Source organism: Aphanomyces invadans, assembly GCF_000520115.1.
Source record: "Aphanomyces invadans strain NJM9701 unplaced genomic scaffold supercont1.13, whole genome shotgun sequence".
Taxonomy (NCBI): domain Eukaryota; phylum Oomycota; class Saprolegniomycetes; order Saprolegniales; family Verrucalvaceae; genus Aphanomyces; species Aphanomyces invadans.
The window spans coordinates 565,357-580,834 of NW_008580158.1; the positions used below are offsets into that span (position 1 = coordinate 565,357).

Below are 15,478 nucleotides of genomic sequence, written 5' to 3' on the forward strand. Positions count from 1 at the left end.
ACGTTTGATTGGTCAAAATGATGGGGAAATTCCACGTCGGGAGTGGAGATTGAAGTTGGCATCAATTGGTCCATCCTGCCGGAGATGGCTCCAGGGACTGCGGCGTGGGCAGCTGTGGGCGCAGTGTCCTTGGTCGCGCTATATGTGTATGACTTGATTTCGTCGCGGAAGCGAAGTGAGCCGCAAGACGATGGTGGTTCAGCCTTTCGTGATGGCCATGGAGGACTCATTGGCAACACGCCACTCGTCCTCATTCCAAGCTTGTCCAAGGCCACGGGCTGCCGCATCTTGGTATACGCACTTCACGGCGAGCATAGCAATGCATGACGTATCTCTCCAGGCGAAAGCAGAGTTCTTGAATCCTGGTGGAAGCTCCAAGGACCGAGTGGCAAAAGGTATAATCGAAGATGCCGAGGCGAGGCAGTTGTTGCAGGCGGGCGGGACGATTGTTGAAGGAACGTCGGGCAGCACTGGCATCAGCTTGGCGCTCTTGGCTCGAGGTGGGTGTGTCCGTCGCATGCTCCATGGACGCTACGTTGATGACCATGGACGTAGCCAAGGGATACAAGTGTTTGATCGTGATGCCAGACGACCAGGCGAAAGAGAAAGGCGAGCTGCTGCAAAAGTTTGGGGCTACCGTCGAATTTGTCAAGCCGGCGTCTATCGTGAATGCCAAGCACTACGTGAATCAAGCCCGGCGCCGCGCCAGCGAAATTGCAGGTGCGCCGCTGCCGCCGAAGGCTCATCTGACACGACGTCCAGGGGGGTACTTCGCCGACCAATTCGAGAACTTGGCCAACACAGAGATCCATTATCGCACCACTGGTCGTGAGATCTGGCAACAAACTCAAGGAACCCTAGATGGATTTGTCATGTCTGCCGGTGCGCCGCCTCCTGTGACCTCTTTGAGCTCATGCAGGACGGTGGTAGGAACTGGCGGCACCATTGCGGGAGTCTCTCGCTACTTGAAAGAGCAGAACCCGGCCATTCAAATCGTGCTGGCCGACCCGCCAGGATCGAGCCTGTACAACAAGGTGGCGTCGGTCCCAGTCGGATTCTGAAAGTGCTCATGGGCGTTGCAGGTCCGACACAACGTGTGCTACGCACCACAACAGTCTGAACGAACCGTCAAGCGCCACCGATACGATACGGTGGCCGAAGGTATCGGCATTGATCGGCTTACGGCCAACTTTCTCCTGGCCAACATTGACGACGCCTACGTCGTGTCGGATGAGGAAGCTGTCAACATGTCCCGCCATCTCTTGGCGGAAGACGGCATCTTTGTCGGCAGCTCCAGCGCCATGAACTGCGTCGCTGCAGTCCGACTCGCCAAGAAACTCGGCCCTGGACACATCATCGTGACCATCTTGTGTGATTCGGGACAGCGCCACTTGACCAAGTTTTGGAACAACGACTATTTGAAGTCGCAGTGGGACCTGGAAGCCACGGCAACAGACCTTTCCTTCTTAGACCACTCGACAGGGCAGCCGTAGACCTCCACGATAACGTCACAGAACGCCGGCAAGATGACCAACTGTGTCGTCATTAAGAGAAGTCGCCATGCCTGGACACACAACCCATCGGTATATTCCACTGAAAGTTGCGGGTGCTAGCGATTCCAATGCGACGAGTGTGACGTTGGCACCCCTTGGCCATGCACTCAACGACTCAAATGAACTAGTCCAAGCAACGACCCCAACGGTCCAGTCCACTAAAGTCGTTCCACAACTTGGGCTAGGATATTTGCTCGTGGCGAATTCCAGGTGGAATTTTAGTTGCCCGCAGGGTGTGCGCCTCGCTCTTCAGCGTCCAAATATCATGTGGCGCAACGTCGGGACAGCCTTGTGGGAGGGGGGCGTTGTGTGCATGTGCGATTTCAACTTGCAGGGTGGGCCGCGGCATGGCAGCGACATCTTTGCCCCTTGACTCAAGTGGCCTACCAGTCAGGTTCATGGGCAGCCTGTAATGGCCCCCACCAACCATCGGCATATCATCCAAAATGAACTTGTTGTCGACCGAAGTGTCATGTACTTCATGGCGACGTTTTGGTGCACACCACAAGATTGGGGTCAGATTCAACGTGGAAACGGCGTCGTTTGGACCACGTTTTGTTTGTCCATTCGTTTCGGAGGACGAGGCCGACTTGCTCTTGTCGTCAAGGATCGTAGCACCATGATGTAGCATGGTACAAGGTCGCTCTTCTATCGGTCGGTCGCAAGGATGAAATGACGGGAAGCGGTAGCGGTCTTTACATGGGTCAAATAGACAGCATTCCGCCTTCACTGGTTGCGCATGAGGGGCCTCGACTTCGCAGTCCTCCACATGACTCGATTGGCGCTTGTTGCAGTCCACGCCATCTCCTCCCTGCGACGGACTGGCGCTGGCTTGCATGAACGTTGGATTGCTCCATTACATTCGCAGGACAGGAGAACTGAAGATGCAGGGTTCCATGGGTCGTTTGTGGGGACGGCAATTTACCACTCGGTCAAAACCACGTCGTAAGGGGCACATGAAGGAAGGTGCAAGTCCATGCATGCATGGCGGCCCATGTGTGAACTGCGCATCCTTGCGTGACGGCTACAAGTATGGGGAGCAACGCACTGGACGCGTACATGGCTTCGGCGAGGAGTCCCTCGATGCTGACGCTGCTCTGACGAAGACGTTGCTAAGCAGGAAGTAGCACGTGGCGAAGGCGAGCGGCCTCGTTTGGGAAAATATCAGTTTGCGGCCGGTAGAACCAATCTCGAGGGAAACCTGGGGATGCACATTCACAATATTACACTGACAACCTAACTAACGAGCTTCGTTTCGTCCAACCTGACGAGCGCTTGACGCGGTTCGTCTACAAGCCGACGTGGAAGTAGTGGTTGTGGCCGATCGAGTACCCGAACGTCGAGCCTGTGCTCAAGCCCAAGTACAGCGCCATGACCATCAACGCGGACGCAGCTTGGCGATCCGCCTGCGGCACCATCAACGGTGCCATGCCGATGGTGATCGTGGCAAACACACCCCCAGTCACGCCAAATAAAAAGTACATGATGATCTGCCAGAACAGACCGAGCGTCGGGGCGTTCGCGAACGCGTACAGCGGCGACGCGTACAGGCCCATCAAGAAGAGCGGCAGCCACACCCACCGCGCCAGCGAGATGACAAACATCGACTTGGCGTTGAAGAAGCTCCAGATCGCCTTGATATTGCACAAGTACCGTCCCGCCAAGTCACCAAAGCTGAAGGACGCAATGATGCCAGGCGAGCAATACCACGCGATCGAGTAGTCAGTCTTGGGGTCGATCACGTGGTCGCTGGACGTGCACCCGATGCCCGGGAAAAGCGCAAGCGTGCAGAAGAACATCATGTACTGCGCCGCCATGGGGAGCGCAACCGTCTTGGCCACGCGAACGTAGTTGGACCAGAGCTCCGGCAACGACACGAGCGCCTTCTTCTGGTGGTCGCGTTCGGCGCGGTCGAGCAAGTACTTGACCGCCGGTATCGACGTCATCTTTTCGTGGATGTAAATCGCGAGGAAGCAGACTACGACCAAGAGGCCCATGAACAAGTAGAAGCTCACGTTGACGGCGGTGGATCCTGCTTCGCTCTTGTACCCGCCAACCACGAGGCGAATGACAGTGGCCGCGACGACGTTGACGCAGCCCGCCATCGAGTCGCCGATCTGGACAGCGTTCGTAAACTTCTCGTCGGGGAAGAGCCCGGCAATAATGTAGAGCACGGGCTCACTCAACGAGTGCGCCGCGCCCGCGACGGCAAACATGGCCAAGCACAAGTACGCGCCGGTTGTCTCGGTCAAGTTGAACCAGTCGTGCACAATGATCACGACACTGGCCGCAGCAATGGCGAGGAACCCGATGCGCATGCGCAGGCGGTGGCCCAGCGCGTGGTCGAGCCCGCCCCACATCTGGACGAGGTACCCCAAACTGAGCGGCCACGTCAAGAACATGGTCGTCAAGAACGAAAACTTGACCGACGGGTACTTGCCCGCGTAAAAGTCCTGTGCCGACAGGCACGAGTAGTACGCCCACATGACGGCGCCGTCCAAAAAGTAGAACGCATAGTAGATCCAGTTGTACTTGGAACGGAGTTCATCCAGGACAGTTTGCGGTATCTCTTCCGACTCGTTGTCGTCAATTTTGTCGAGCATGTCGAGCTCTTTCACGGCGACGGGCGTCGTCGCTTCGATGTACTCGACAGGCATGTTGAACGAACGAGGTGAATCCGTGAATGGCCCAATGGAATAGGGTACTCCATGGGATAAGCCTGTTCCTGGATGCCGCCGTCTGCCTGCTGGTGCGCTGGTTCAAGCGGCGCTAGTCGCGGTCGCTGGGCGGCGCAATGACCCCCACATGGGGGGGGACCATAGATTTGTCAAGATATGTGGATCTGCCGCCTGGCAACGCAACGCTTGCGAAACGGGGTGGCTTCAACTTCGCACCCGCCCGGAATCATGATTACATCAAAAAAGTCCATGTGCTTTAACCTCCAGCCGGGCTCTATCGACAACGGCTGGAGGGGGGGTGTCCAAGACAGAGTCCCCAGCAAGACCCGTTCCTCTGTGCCCCGCTGCCCGCTTCCTCCCATTCACGATCATGCGGCCATATCTACCCGCATCGTAGCGAGTGAACAAGAAGCGACATCTTCTCAGTGGATCGAAAGGCCACCAAGAAGATGGCGTGACTACTATGCGTATTTGTGTTCCGAACCAATTGTCCAATGATGGCATATACAGTAGTATATTTTGACGCGTTTGTCCACTTCCACCATCGAAAAGTCACTACACATAAGACGCAACGGTCAAGTTGCCGTTTTGCAGTCCAAAATAATATGAGCGGGGGCGTGAGAACCATCGGTTGCATGAGACAAACAGGAGGGCGTGGCGAAATCCGGCTTTGGTCGACGAAACAGCGTTGTAGACTCCATGTCGAGGCAGGTGTCTGCCTGACAAGGGCATGGGTGTCCATCGATCCTGTCGTGGCGCTCGGGAAATGGCGGAGGGGAACGAACCTGCGTTGTCGATGAAGCCCCCGACTCGATTTGACTGTTCACGCCCCTCCCCCCGTGCGGGGGCACCCATTGCAGAATCCCTTGTCATGCCGAATATTTGCGTCATGAGAGGGGCGCGCACCCCCATGCATCGTGTCGCTGCTGCGAATGCATATATTCGGCACGACCCGACCACAACAAGTCGACATCCCAAGCAACTTCAACCAAACGATTTCGTCCGGCGCATCCATGCAATACGGTTGTAGCATGAGCCGTGTCAAGCATTCGCGACAAAACGCTCTTGTCACGTCTGAGCTTTGCCGGTGGGAGGCAATGCCGCGTTTACATGACGGTGTTTCCAGCTCCAAGTGTAGGTTTGTTTCGTAGATGATAATCTTTCTGCAGCAACTCGACATGAACTGGGAAGCCGAGTGGCGGCCGGGGAGACTCGACGAACGGCAACGACGACTAGAGCCCATGTGACCTGGACGGGACGCAGTTGTCCCCTGACGTGCGGCTAGCTACAACACGTCGACGCATCGTCCTTTGAAGACAGCACATCGATTGAAAGGCGTTGGTCGATTGCCTTATACTTGTCGACTAGGCACTGACTCGGGACACGGAGATGCCAGGACCGCGCTTGAACTTGAGCAGCGCCGTTTTCGTGCACGTCTTGACGAATGCGATCGTTTTCTTGACACTCATCATGGCCGTGTCACGGCCGTTGATTTCGACGAGGAGGTCGCCGATCTGAACGTGCCGCAGCGACTCGCAGCACGCCTCCCGGCACACCAACACGACCATCGGGTACACGCCCTTGGCGAGGCGGCATTCGCGCAACTGCACGCCGATGCTTCGATTCTCCTTCCACTTGATCAGGTACATGGAGCTGTCGGGTGTGTCTGCCTTGGACACGCGCTGGCTCTTGAGTCGCCCACGCACCGTGAGTTTCATGTTGACGCTGTTGGGTTCCACAAGGGCGATCGTCTGTTCTTCCAACTCGTTCACGCGAGGTAGGCGAGCGAGTGTGGTGAAGTTGCGCTTGGACTTGCCCCCGCTTCGACCGCGGCGCGACCCGCCTGTTCGCTCGTTGTTACCGCTCGAGCTGTTGCTGGCACCACTCGCAGTAGACGATAGAGGGGTCGTCGGGCGCGCGAGCGGCGTCGTGGACGACGTTTGGGTGGGGCTGTCCCTGCCTTGGCGCTTGGACGTTGACGGCGGGGCTCCTTTGATAAACTCGAGTGTGGGCATCACAGCGTCTGCAGCGTCGTCATCCTCGTCATCGTCGGCAGGCTCGAGATCCAGATCCACGTCCGTGATGACGTTTCCATCGTCGTCGTCATCGTCATCGTCGCGAGAAGCGTGCGCAGGATTGGAATGGCCATGCAATAGCGCAGCTTTGACATCGTCGTCGTCGTCCGACATGTAGGGGCGCTCGTCCGGCACTGGCACGGGAGCTGCGACGGCTACAGACGCCGCGGGTGACGAGACGTCGCCACTGGAGCATTCCGCTTTGGGGGATGGTGGCGGGTACTGAAGGACTTGCTCGGGCGACACAGCAGCCGCAGGACTCTTGGACTCGCGGTCATCGCCCTTTGCCGCATGTTCCTTGCTGCCGAGATCGACGCGACTTGCGGGGGACCGTGGTGGTGGAGGAGGACGTGGACGGTGTGCCTCGTGGTCGACGGGATCGCGCACGATAACGTCATCGGAGTGGGTGGGGCTGTGGCGACCGCTAGTACTCTCGTCATCCGATTCTGGTGCCGTGGACGGTGCAAAGACGAGTTGAATCGGTTTCGACATCTTTTGCAACGCCGCAAAAAATTCTCCAAATGGATGGTCCCGAGAGAGCAGGCCGTTCGCCGACACGAGCGTGTCGCCCACCTGAACGTTGGCCGTAATGAGAGGCGACGCGTGTGGCAGAGTCCGCGTGACGATGGGAAGTTGTGTGTTTTCGTCCTCCCCAAAGTAAACGCCCAGGGGGCCATCGACCCATGAGAATACGAACGCGCCAGGGTCGTCCGAGGATGAAGACGATAACGAAGTTGAGATGGGATTCCTTGGGAAAGCAGTCGAAGTAGACGAGGAGGGGGGTGACGGGGTGGAAGCTGCCGAGGGACGTGGGGGCGGTGGCAGTGATGTCCTGTTCTCGGGAATAGATGTTGCTCGGCGCCGTTCGACGAGGGGAATAGTGGCTTGGGGCGGCACTGGCGGCGATGTGGCTTCTCCTTGATGTACCGAAGTCGCTCGAGTGAACATGGACGCAATGGTGGATGCTGATGGGAGCGAAGGCGATAGTCGACTCGACAGACGGGAGGTCGTGGTATTGCTGGCAGCGTTATCGGAGGTCGAGATGGGTCGAAGCGAGGAGGATGATGGTAGCTGCTGATCGTCTTTAGAAGGTCTTCGTTGTAGGGATGACGAAGTTGGAGCTGGGTACTTTGCGTCGTGGTTTGCAAGGATACGACTTCGACTCGCATGCGTACCTCGGCGGAAGCGAAGCAAGACCGGCTTCTGCTTCGTCGTGAGGAGGCGAAGAAAGTTGTTGAATGAGTTTTCTTCCGCACGGAGTTCGTTGACGCAAAGAAGGTAGTCCCCAACTTCCATGGCTGCCGCCAAGGGAGAGTTTGCATCTGTGATCTTTGACACATATGGGAGTTCGGACTCCTTGTCCTCCGAGATATTGACCCCCAGACGACCCGTCTCCCACTGCACAAAGTATTCATCATCATCCAGAGGGGCCAAGTGGAACGCCTCGATCATTTGCTCGGCCCATGGCTGAAGCGGCTTCTTCTGCGGCTTGCTCATGCAGACGAATTACGCACGCCGCCGAGATGGAATGGGAGGTGCACGACGGCTCGTTGATCATATCATGGTGGACCCGATACAAAACAAAAGTATAATCCGGTCGCATAATCCACGTCGCATACTTAGTTAAGATATTTACCGCTAGAACAGTCGGATAAAGCTGCAATATTCTCCGCATGACCGCAAAAATACCTTAAGCAAATCTCTGGTCGAGCCTGCATGCACGCTAAGAATAGGACAATTGGGAGTCGTGGAATTCCAAACTCGCAATCATCACCACGATGATCGGGCGACTTGCAGCTATCTTCCTCGTGCTACTGCTCTCGTTCCCAGCGCAAGAAGCTCGTGCAAACTCTCCAGCTGTGTATCGCTGGGATCCATCTACACAGCGCCATGAAAGCGTCTTCTCCTATTCCAACCGTGTACACGAGGTACACACCCTCGGGATGATCATCACCAACGATGAGTACCGGACCAGCTTCACTCAGGAGCTCGCTCGTTGACAGGTGTGGGCGAGCCAGGATCCACGGCAACGCAAGTGGTTTCTCGCCATCTCGAACGCCGTCGAGTCGAAGAAGACGCACGTCAAAGTCGTTGAACGCAAGCACTCGTACCCTGTCCTGGCAACCATCATCAGCTTGGTGGTGCTACTCACGACCATCTTTTTGATCATCAAGTACTCTGACTAATCGAAATACAACCACAACGTCGCGCAAAGCGCCAGTTCATTCTGTCAATTCCAAGGATGGCATATTAGTAAACGACAACTGTGCGTTCGAGCGCCCGGTCGGCGACCAGCCACCGCTCGTAGTTTGTCTCGTCAACGAGCCAGAGGCGGCCGGTGAGAGCACTCGACGTGCCTTGGGCGCCAAATCCCCCGGCGTTTAAGTGGAGCGGAAGAGTGCCTTGCCATCGACCACCCCCCATCACGCCGTCAGCATACCCGACGGAGGTGGTAAACTCGACCCCGTTGTCCATCTTGCCTTCAAACACCAGTTGCCATGATCGGCTCGAGTAGTTCTTGAGTGGACTGTCCTGTCGAGCGTGGTGCAAGTCCAATGTGACGTGGAGGTGGCCATGGCAGCTCGAGTGGGTGGCTACGCCAATGACACTGCGGCTCATCACCTTGAGGGCAGGCGACACAATCTGAACGTCGCTGGGCACATGCACGGATGTCGTGCGGAAGAGCTGTCTTGGAATCGCGCATGGCAGAGCGAGGGCTGCGCGTCCGAGGTCGACGACGAGAGCAGCAGCATCCTGAATCGAGGATGACACGGACACTTGAGGCAATTCTGCGTCCAAACCCTTGCAAAAGTGCCAGAGGGGGGTGAAGGGAGCCCTGGGGGAATCCACTGTCCTTCCTGGCCACGGGCGTACAGTCATCGCGGTGTTGGATGGTTCCAACAAGAAGCGATGGATTGTGTCATGGAGCACATGGCACAGGTGTGCATGGGCAGCGAGGAGATGCAGATCGCCGTGGTTCCATGCTGCGTTGCCAATCGAAATCACAGTCGCGCTGTGCGACGCAAACTGAGCGGCGATGTCAGCTAATCGTTTGACTGACCCGAGTCCTGCGATTTGAACTTGAAACAGCATCTACAGATCCCGCGTCCTTCGTCAGTTCACTCAGCTTCCTTGCACGACCGAACCTGGAAAAGGTTATTTAGCGTCGCAAAGAATCCAATACGGTAGGTCAAGAACGCTTGGGGGGCTACGAAAGGCATCGTCGACGTGGCTGCGGCTTGGAGTGATGTGAGCGCCGACTGCAGCTGAACCAGGCCATTCGGTGGCACAATGGACGGCTGGGAGATAAAGAGAGCTTCCGCCGTTGTCCATGCATGCAGTCCAGCCATCCAATGTCCCGTTCTATGCACGAATGATGTCAGAATATGTCTATCGCTCAACTGCGTCACAATCTACCTCTCCGAAGTGCACTGAGGCGTCAACTCAGCAAGAACTTCGGCTGCAACTTCAAACGCACCATGGAGGATGCATTCTCGGGCGACTTCGTACGCCTCAAATGACGGGACGGGTGGAAGGATTCCAGAGTGTTGCTTGAATTCGTCCGTGTAGCCGCAGCGCAGGAGCGTGACAGCCATCGCGAGTGCCGTCTTCGACGCCGTAATCCATTTCGATGGGAGTGCGGCGACGATGGCCGTCGCAAACTCGTCAGGCAGCGGGCAAATTGTAGTCAAGTGCGACAGCAGCACCCACAACCGACCCGTTGAGCCATCCACTGTGTTGTTGCCGAGCAAGGTCTGGGCAAGGCGTGAAGTCAAATGAGTGGCCACGACTGGATGCATCGCCGCGAGGCTTTCCAACGAGTGGATGACTGCAGATTGTATCTTGGGCGATGCTGTCCACAGCAGCTGCGCGAGACATTCAACGGCGAGGGACGAAGCACCCTCATTCTTTAGTTCGTGGCAGGCGTGATTGTGCAAGACTCGCGCAAAAATTGGAGTTGCATGCGGTACCGCCTGCCGAGCAACCACGGCTCGGGGAAGGTTCAAGTCCGCAGGGAGCGCCCGGTGTTGAGTATAGCGTTCAAGGAACAAGAGAATGTCGATGTCCACGTCATTCGACCCAGCATGGGGAAAGATGCTGTCTGTGACCAGCTGCCAAGATGGAACTGCTGTTAGCGGAAAGCTTGCCATCCAGTTCCACTGAAAATCATACGACGTACGTGGAGAAGGTCATCCAAAGTGTGCGGCGACGTGGATGGGCGGATGAGGAGGACGCAGCAGCGCAGTGCGATGCGCTGAAGCGACGCATTGTTTGGTGTCACCAAGATCGAACGAAACAGCGAAGTCTAATGCAGCGTGTGAACCACGGACGACCATTTTGGCATAAGAAGCTCGAAATGTACCAAACTCTCGAGAAGACAGGGTGGCCCAAGGGAGGCCAGTCGAGTCATGGTGAGTAAAATTGGGGCCGACCACCGGGCGCTGGCGAATTCGACCGTGCCACTGTCATTGACGAAGATGCCACGCTGCGTAGACCATGTTACACATCAGAGAATTGCACAGCATGGAGGTGTGGCGTACGTCGAGGAATTCGTGGCACTTGGCGTATTGCTATCCCAACCATCGTTCGGGTGACATGGAGATGGATAACGGGCGAATGACGAACCTGTTGGGCGACCTCAGGAACCGAGTCACACAATAGTGGCAAGAGAGGTAAAACGTGAAGCTCAAGAGGCGCCGACAAGAACTTTTGCGCTGCAAGATGTTGAAACGAAGGTGAGTGAGGAAGCAATGCCAGTGCCGTGTTGACGGCCGCCGCTGCTTCCGCCTCTTCTGTGGTGTCGATTGCGTTGAGTACTCTACACGGATGGACAACTCGAAGTGACACCACAATCACCCATGAACGGAAATTACGAGCTATGAACGGTCTGGTCATCGCGGGCAAAAGGAGCGAGAATGGCAAGCACTTGCAACGTGAGGATGCGTGTCTCCACTAGGTCGTGCTGAGCAACGAGCTGCGCAAAGGGGGTCGTAATCTACATGATTTACGTGATGGAATGGTTGACAAACTCAAGCGATAGAAGTACTTTGCTAGGGTCGGTGATCGATTTGCCCGGGAAATGGACTTGAAGGCGTCGAATGAGCGCCAGAATGGCCACGCGGAAACTCGTCGACGACCTAAGAGAATCACGCGCGATCAGTGACGAGAACCATGCGAAGGCTCCATACGTTGATGCACAAAACTGTTCCGACAACCGCAGCAGTACCAAGTCAAGCTCCATGGACGTCAGAAACGGGAAATGGCTGTAAAAGAACAGTGTCTCGGCTTTGTTGGCGGCACTACGTCCCTTCACCTTGAGTTGCTGCTCGAGCGCTTGGATGAGCTTGCTGTGGTCTTTCTCCAAATTACGACTGCTCTGACCTCCCAGCGTCAGCTCCTTGCTGTACGAGTATACGAGAGGAAATGCCGACGATGCCACGCACGCCCAGGCTGGCTCGGACGCCATGGTTGATGATCGTTGGGGGAGTTGAATATGAACATGGAATTTCATTTTTAACCAATCATACTCCGTTATAGTTGATGAAAACAGCCAATCCAGTTAAAGTAGTGTCATACTTATACGAGCCGCACTTTCGAGGAACTCTCGGTCCCTTGCTGGATTTGTTCCGTCGCACAGCGAACGCGGCGGTCGGTGTCAGCATGGCGAGCGACCGGAAAAAGCACGGAAATGAATGCGGCACGAGCTTCCGAGCCAAAGTGTGGTGCAACTGGGATGCATGTGGCATCGTTTGCGCGGTGATATCCTGGTTCCTCGTTCTGTATGCCGAATACGTTGTCGTCGTAAGTGCGGATGGCACGTGACTTGACCTGGGCTCATACGTTGCGCAGGGGGTTGTCATCTACCCTTGGATGGGACTAGGCTTCTTCGGCCTTCTCCACATATGCTTGTTCACGACAGTATGCTTCTTGGCCCTCGTTTCCCATGGAAAAGGTAGTTCCATCATGAACTGCCCTCCTTACTGAATCAACCCATCCCTTGGTAACGCAGCCATGTTGACTGACCCGGGGTCTGTTCCTGAAGACGCCATACCAGTGGCCTTGAAGCACGCGACAAAGGAAGAGATCAACAGGTACTGCAACCGACCTTGGTCGAAGTCGATGTGTTTTCACGACCGCATTCACCAGGCTGGAGGAGCAGCGATTTCGCACATGTCGGCGTTGCAAAATCTTCAAGCCGGCAAGAGCCCATCATTGCAGCATTTGCGAGCGGTGTGTCATCAAGATGGATCACCACTGCCCATGGGTGAACAACTGCGTTGGGTTGGGCAACCACAAGTTCTTTTTGCTCTTCATCTTCTACGTCTTCGTTCTGGCCATCTACGCGCTCAGCCTGGTGTTTACCCGCTATGCTCATTGCATCGACGACACGTACGACGTGACTCGTTTTGTCGTGCCGACACCACCTCACTTTGTTCGTTCCACAGGTGTGCCAGCAACGGCCGTACGTCGATCCCGATGCATATCCAGTACTCGGATCAACTCATATTGGAATGTCCCCCTTGGTTGTAGTGATGCACGTCGTGTGTCTGTGCATGGAGGCCGTGTTGTTTGGACTCTTCACCATGTGCATGATGTGCGATCAGTACAGCGTCATCACGACTGGCACGACCCAAATCGATCGGCTGAAGGGTGAAACAAGTGAAAACCTTGGCGTCCGCGAAGTGTTTGGCGGATCCTCCAGCAAACCTTCCCTCCACTGGCTGCTTCCCGTCAACATCTCGTTCCCCGAGTACGACGTGCGCGCAGGCTCTCGTGCTCACGATATTCCCGCATTACGTAGGTCGATTAAGGAGCAGCTGCTCGGATATGCATTAGAAGAACTTGAAGTCCATTGCTCGAACGACACGTTGTCGACAGAAATGGACGTGTTCTTACCCGCAGGCGAATCCGTTCGCACGGAAAAACTGCAAGGCGGATGGTCGGTCGAGAAGCATGTGCTGCCGAAGGAAGACATTCATGTGGTCTAACCTCTATTATGATTTTGGTCTATCCTGGCGTGGTGTCGTTCATCGCTGGTCGAGAGATGTCGAATACTGTTCCAGCCTCTCCATCAAGTCTGTCTCGTTTGCCGTGGCACATCCTCCCATCAATGTCTTGGTCCGGACCTGTCATTTCCACTGCATGCGATCGCTCGAGCCAGTCGTAGCCGCTGGCACAACCCACCTCTTGTGCTTGGTGGGACGTGCCTGGACTCGAGTCGTCGCCTTCTTCGGTGGTTTCCACCACGGGTGACGCAGACCTCGTGTGGTTGTAAGTCACCTGGACTTGCTTGGTTGGAGCCGTCTGAGCCCGTTGCTGGAGCAGCACTTTGTCCCGTTCGACTTGACTTTGCGCTTCTGGGACGACAAGACCCGCCGTCGTCATTGGCCGGAGGTCGTTCGCGTGGCGGCAACTTGCCTTGGCAAACGCCCCCGCGAGCGCCGCTACCTCGTCCTCAAATGCGCCTTCCCATGATTCGCGAGCGTCTCTAAAATACCGTCGATTTTGTTCGTCCCGTGTTTGCAGTATTTGCTTGGCGGCAGCAATGTCGGCCATCCGCTGCCGCTTGAGAGATCGCGCATGCTTTCGAAGCACTTCCCGCTTGCATTGCGCTGTGTCATCGTTTGGTTGGGCGGTGCGGTTGTGGGCTGACAACGCGGCAGACGCGCGGAGCTGGTCTTGGCGTGCCAAGTCTCGCTTGTACTGTTCCTGACGGTGAATCATCTTGTCGATTGTGTGGACCGACGTCTTCCTGTCTTTGGAAGGCATTGGGCGGGCAAAGAAACTCTGGAGCACGGGAACGACGTCTCCCCGGACTTCAGGGCGTTTTGAGGGAGACACATCGAGGTCGTCATCATGATCGTGTTGGCTAACGGAGGGCTTGACATCAGCTCGACGGGGGGGCGTGGAGGCAGCCGGGGTATTCCGCTGCGGCTGAATCTTTGGAGATTGGTTCTGTCGTTTCGGGCTGCAGTACACTTTAATGAAGTCGATGGGGTGTTGTCCAAACGACCCCCGCGGATGTGATGGAGCACCTGCTGGCTCGTCGAAGGCAGATGCGGAGGGCATGGCTATCCTTGTCTCGACGACGGGATCTGTGTCAATTTGGAGTTGGAATTTCGAGGGGCGGGGTGGAGTGGGAGTCGAACGAGTGGACGAATACTGCGACGCCGGTGATGTTGCTTGTACGGGTGGGGCTGGCTTGACCACAATCACGGGGGACTCGGTGCTGGGGGCAATCTTGATCTTTTGAAACATAGCAGATCCTATCTTTTGGACCCACGACTGCGGCGTCAGCGGTCGGCCCGAGTCATGGTAGTTTTCCTCGTCCTCCAACAAGTCATCGTCGTTGTCGTAATGGACGGACGACTCGTCGTGACGTCCGGACGTCCCCTCGAGTTGGATCGACTTGGACCCGTTGCTGGAGCTGCTACTGTTGCTCAGCCTCGACTTGACTTGCAGCGAGTACATAGTTGACCATGCACCGCGCCGACGCCAAGGCTGTGCAGTTGAGCTGACTTGGGCAGTTAAGCGCTCGGTTTCATGACACCTTTTTATAGTTTGCCTCGCACAACTCTGTAACTGACCAGCGGCATCATTGGGAAGGGAACGACGCCTTGGTGGCATCCGTCGGTGGTTTACTGCAGTGGTTTGTCGCACAAGGCTCTATCGCTCGAGCTTGTCTTGCAGGATGTGGCAGGACCGCCTTGGCGTGCGCCAACTCGTTCGTCAAGTCTTCGTTCGTGGCGCCTGGTGGCTTCAACCCAACGATTTTATCCGGATGTATCGTATTGTCAATGGCACGGTGTTTGTCAATTCGCACGTGAACGAACGAACGACGGAAATCCATCCACTGTAGAACGCGCTACTGGCCTCACGTTTCCATGCCGTTGCAACTTATCGTGATCATCCAGCCACGACGTCGTAACACGGTATGAGATGCGGTGGCAGCAGTTCGCCGTGTCACAGCGGATTGACTGGCACTTGCAGGTTCGGAGATCAGTTCAGAGATCATTCAATTGTACTCCGCTTCCATGCCAGTGCTTTCACGCGAAAGAGATGCGAAGGTTGAATGAACCCTTTAAATACCATGCCCCACAAGCCTCGGTCCTGCTGAGGCTAGGCGGTCTGTACACCTTGCACGAAGCGTACGACGCGGGTGTCAGGCGCC

General features: G+C 56.1%; 7 protein-coding genes across 8 annotated transcripts; 3 read left to right on the forward strand and 4 right to left on the reverse strand.

Moving 5' to 3' along the window:
• The first annotated feature begins 54 nt into the window (after positions 1-54).
• H310_07145 (hypothetical protein) lies at positions 55-1,575 on the forward strand. The gene is made up of 6 exons (XM_008872474.1): positions 55-291; positions 341-500; positions 556-720; positions 763-882; positions 931-1,034; positions 1,083-1,575. Exons 1-6 carry the CDS (start codon positions 85-87, stop codon positions 1,491-1,493), a joined length of 1,167 nt encoding a protein of 388 aa, XP_008870696.1. The 5' UTR covers positions 55-84; the 3' UTR covers positions 1,494-1,575.
• Positions 1,576-2,743: 1,168 nt separating this feature from the next.
• H310_07146 (hypothetical protein) lies at positions 2,744-4,372 on the reverse strand. The gene has a single exon (XM_008872475.1). It carries the CDS (start codon positions 4,208-4,210, stop codon positions 2,843-2,845), a length of 1,368 nt encoding a protein of 455 aa, XP_008870697.1. The 5' UTR covers positions 4,211-4,372; the 3' UTR covers positions 2,744-2,842.
• Positions 4,373-5,486: 1,114 nt separating this feature from the next.
• Positions 5,487-7,829, reverse strand: H310_07147 (hypothetical protein). Its single transcript, XM_008872476.1, has one exon. It carries the CDS (start codon positions 7,801-7,803, stop codon positions 5,596-5,598), a length of 2,208 nt encoding a protein of 735 aa, XP_008870698.1. The 5' UTR covers positions 7,804-7,829; the 3' UTR covers positions 5,487-5,595.
• A 224-nt stretch (positions 7,830-8,053) lies between these two features.
• H310_07148 (hypothetical protein) lies at positions 8,054-8,539 on the forward strand. Its single transcript, XM_008872477.1, has 2 exons — positions 8,054-8,234; positions 8,310-8,539. Exons 1-2 carry the CDS (start codon positions 8,085-8,087, stop codon positions 8,490-8,492), a joined length of 333 nt encoding a protein of 110 aa, XP_008870699.1. The 5' UTR covers positions 8,054-8,084; the 3' UTR covers positions 8,493-8,539.
• H310_07149 (hypothetical protein) lies at positions 8,501-11,788 on the reverse strand. Its single transcript, XM_008872478.1, has 10 exons — positions 11,496-11,788; positions 11,354-11,444; positions 11,181-11,302; positions 10,933-11,125; positions 10,848-10,877; positions 10,670-10,792; positions 10,487-10,612; positions 9,724-10,418; positions 9,453-9,669; positions 8,501-9,399 (listed from the first exon to the last, which is right to left on the reverse strand). Exons 1-10 carry the CDS (start codon positions 11,771-11,773, stop codon positions 8,557-8,559), a joined length of 2,718 nt encoding a protein of 905 aa, XP_008870700.1. The 5' UTR covers positions 11,774-11,788; the 3' UTR covers positions 8,501-8,556.
• A 118-nt stretch (positions 11,789-11,906) lies between these two features.
• On the forward strand, positions 11,907-14,826 carry H310_07150. 2 transcript variants are annotated; one of them, XM_008872479.1, is made up of 7 exons: positions 11,907-12,108; positions 12,157-12,259; positions 12,317-12,398; positions 12,454-12,696; positions 12,753-12,769; positions 12,838-13,057; positions 13,109-14,826. In XM_008872479.1, exons 1-7 carry the CDS (start codon positions 11,968-11,970, stop codon positions 13,293-13,295), a joined length of 993 nt encoding a protein of 330 aa, XP_008870701.1. In that variant the 5' UTR covers positions 11,907-11,967; the 3' UTR covers positions 13,296-14,826. The 2 variants fall into 2 exon arrangements, with proteins under 2 accessions (XP_008870701.1, XP_008870702.1); XM_008872480.1 differs by having other exon boundaries at positions 12,350-12,398.
• On the reverse strand, positions 13,315-14,778 carry H310_07151 (hypothetical protein; the record flags this gene model as incomplete). The annotated part of the gene is made up of 1 exon (XM_008872481.1): positions 13,315-14,778. One exon carries the CDS (start codon positions 14,776-14,778, stop codon positions 13,315-13,317), a length of 1,464 nt encoding a protein of 487 aa, XP_008870703.1.
• Positions 14,827-15,478: the final 652 nt, after the last annotated feature.

What these genes read in the sequence shown, in the direction of transcription:
- H310_07149 (XM_008872478.1), bottom strand. Translation starts at nt 11,773, where the DNA reads ATGGCGTCCGAGCCAGCCTGGGCGTGCGTGGCATCGTCGGCATTTCCT. An exon ending in GAACAGTTTTGTGCATCAAC is followed by an intron (nt 11,445 to 11,495) that starts GTATGGAGCCTT and finishes TGATTCTCTTAG; the next exon opens with GTCGTCGACGAGTTTCCGCG. An exon ending in CTTTGGATGACCTTCTCCAC is followed by an intron (nt 10,419 to 10,486) that starts GTACGTCGTATG and finishes CCATCTTGGCAG; the next exon opens with CTGGTCACAGACAGCATCTT.
- H310_07148 (XM_008872477.1), top strand. Translation starts at nt 8,085, where the DNA reads ATGATCGGGCGACTTGCAGCTATCTTCCTCGTGCTACTGCTCTCGTTC. An exon ending in ATTCCAACCGTGTACACGAG is followed by an intron (nt 8,235 to 8,309) that starts GTACACACCCTC and finishes GCTCGTTGACAG; the next exon opens with GTGTGGGCGAGCCAGGATCC.
- H310_07147 (XM_008872476.1), bottom strand. Translation starts at nt 7,803, where the DNA reads ATGAGCAAGCCGCAGAAGAAGCCGCTTCAGCCATGGGCCGAGCAAATG.
- H310_07150 (XM_008872479.1), top strand. Translation starts at nt 11,968, where the DNA reads ATGGCGAGCGACCGGAAAAAGCACGGAAATGAATGCGGCACGAGCTTC. An exon ending in ACAAAGGAAGAGATCAACAG is followed by an intron (nt 12,399 to 12,453) that starts GTACTGCAACCG and finishes CGCATTCACCAG; the next exon opens with GCTGGAGGAGCAGCGATTTC. An exon ending in GTCAACATCTCGTTCCCCGA is followed by an intron (nt 13,058 to 13,108) that starts GTACGACGTGCG and finishes CGCATTACGTAG; the next exon opens with GTCGATTAAGGAGCAGCTGC.
- H310_07145 (XM_008872474.1), top strand. Translation starts at nt 85, where the DNA reads ATGGCTCCAGGGACTGCGGCGTGGGCAGCTGTGGGCGCAGTGTCCTTG. An exon ending in CCACGGGCTGCCGCATCTTG is followed by an intron (nt 292 to 340) that starts GTATACGCACTT and finishes GTATCTCTCCAG; the next exon opens with GCGAAAGCAGAGTTCTTGAA. An exon ending in CTTGGCGCTCTTGGCTCGAG is followed by an intron (nt 501 to 555) that starts GTGGGTGTGTCC and finishes CCATGGACGTAG; the next exon opens with CCAAGGGATACAAGTGTTTG.
- H310_07146 (XM_008872475.1), bottom strand. Translation starts at nt 4,210, where the DNA reads ATGCCTGTCGAGTACATCGAAGCGACGACGCCCGTCGCCGTGAAAGAG.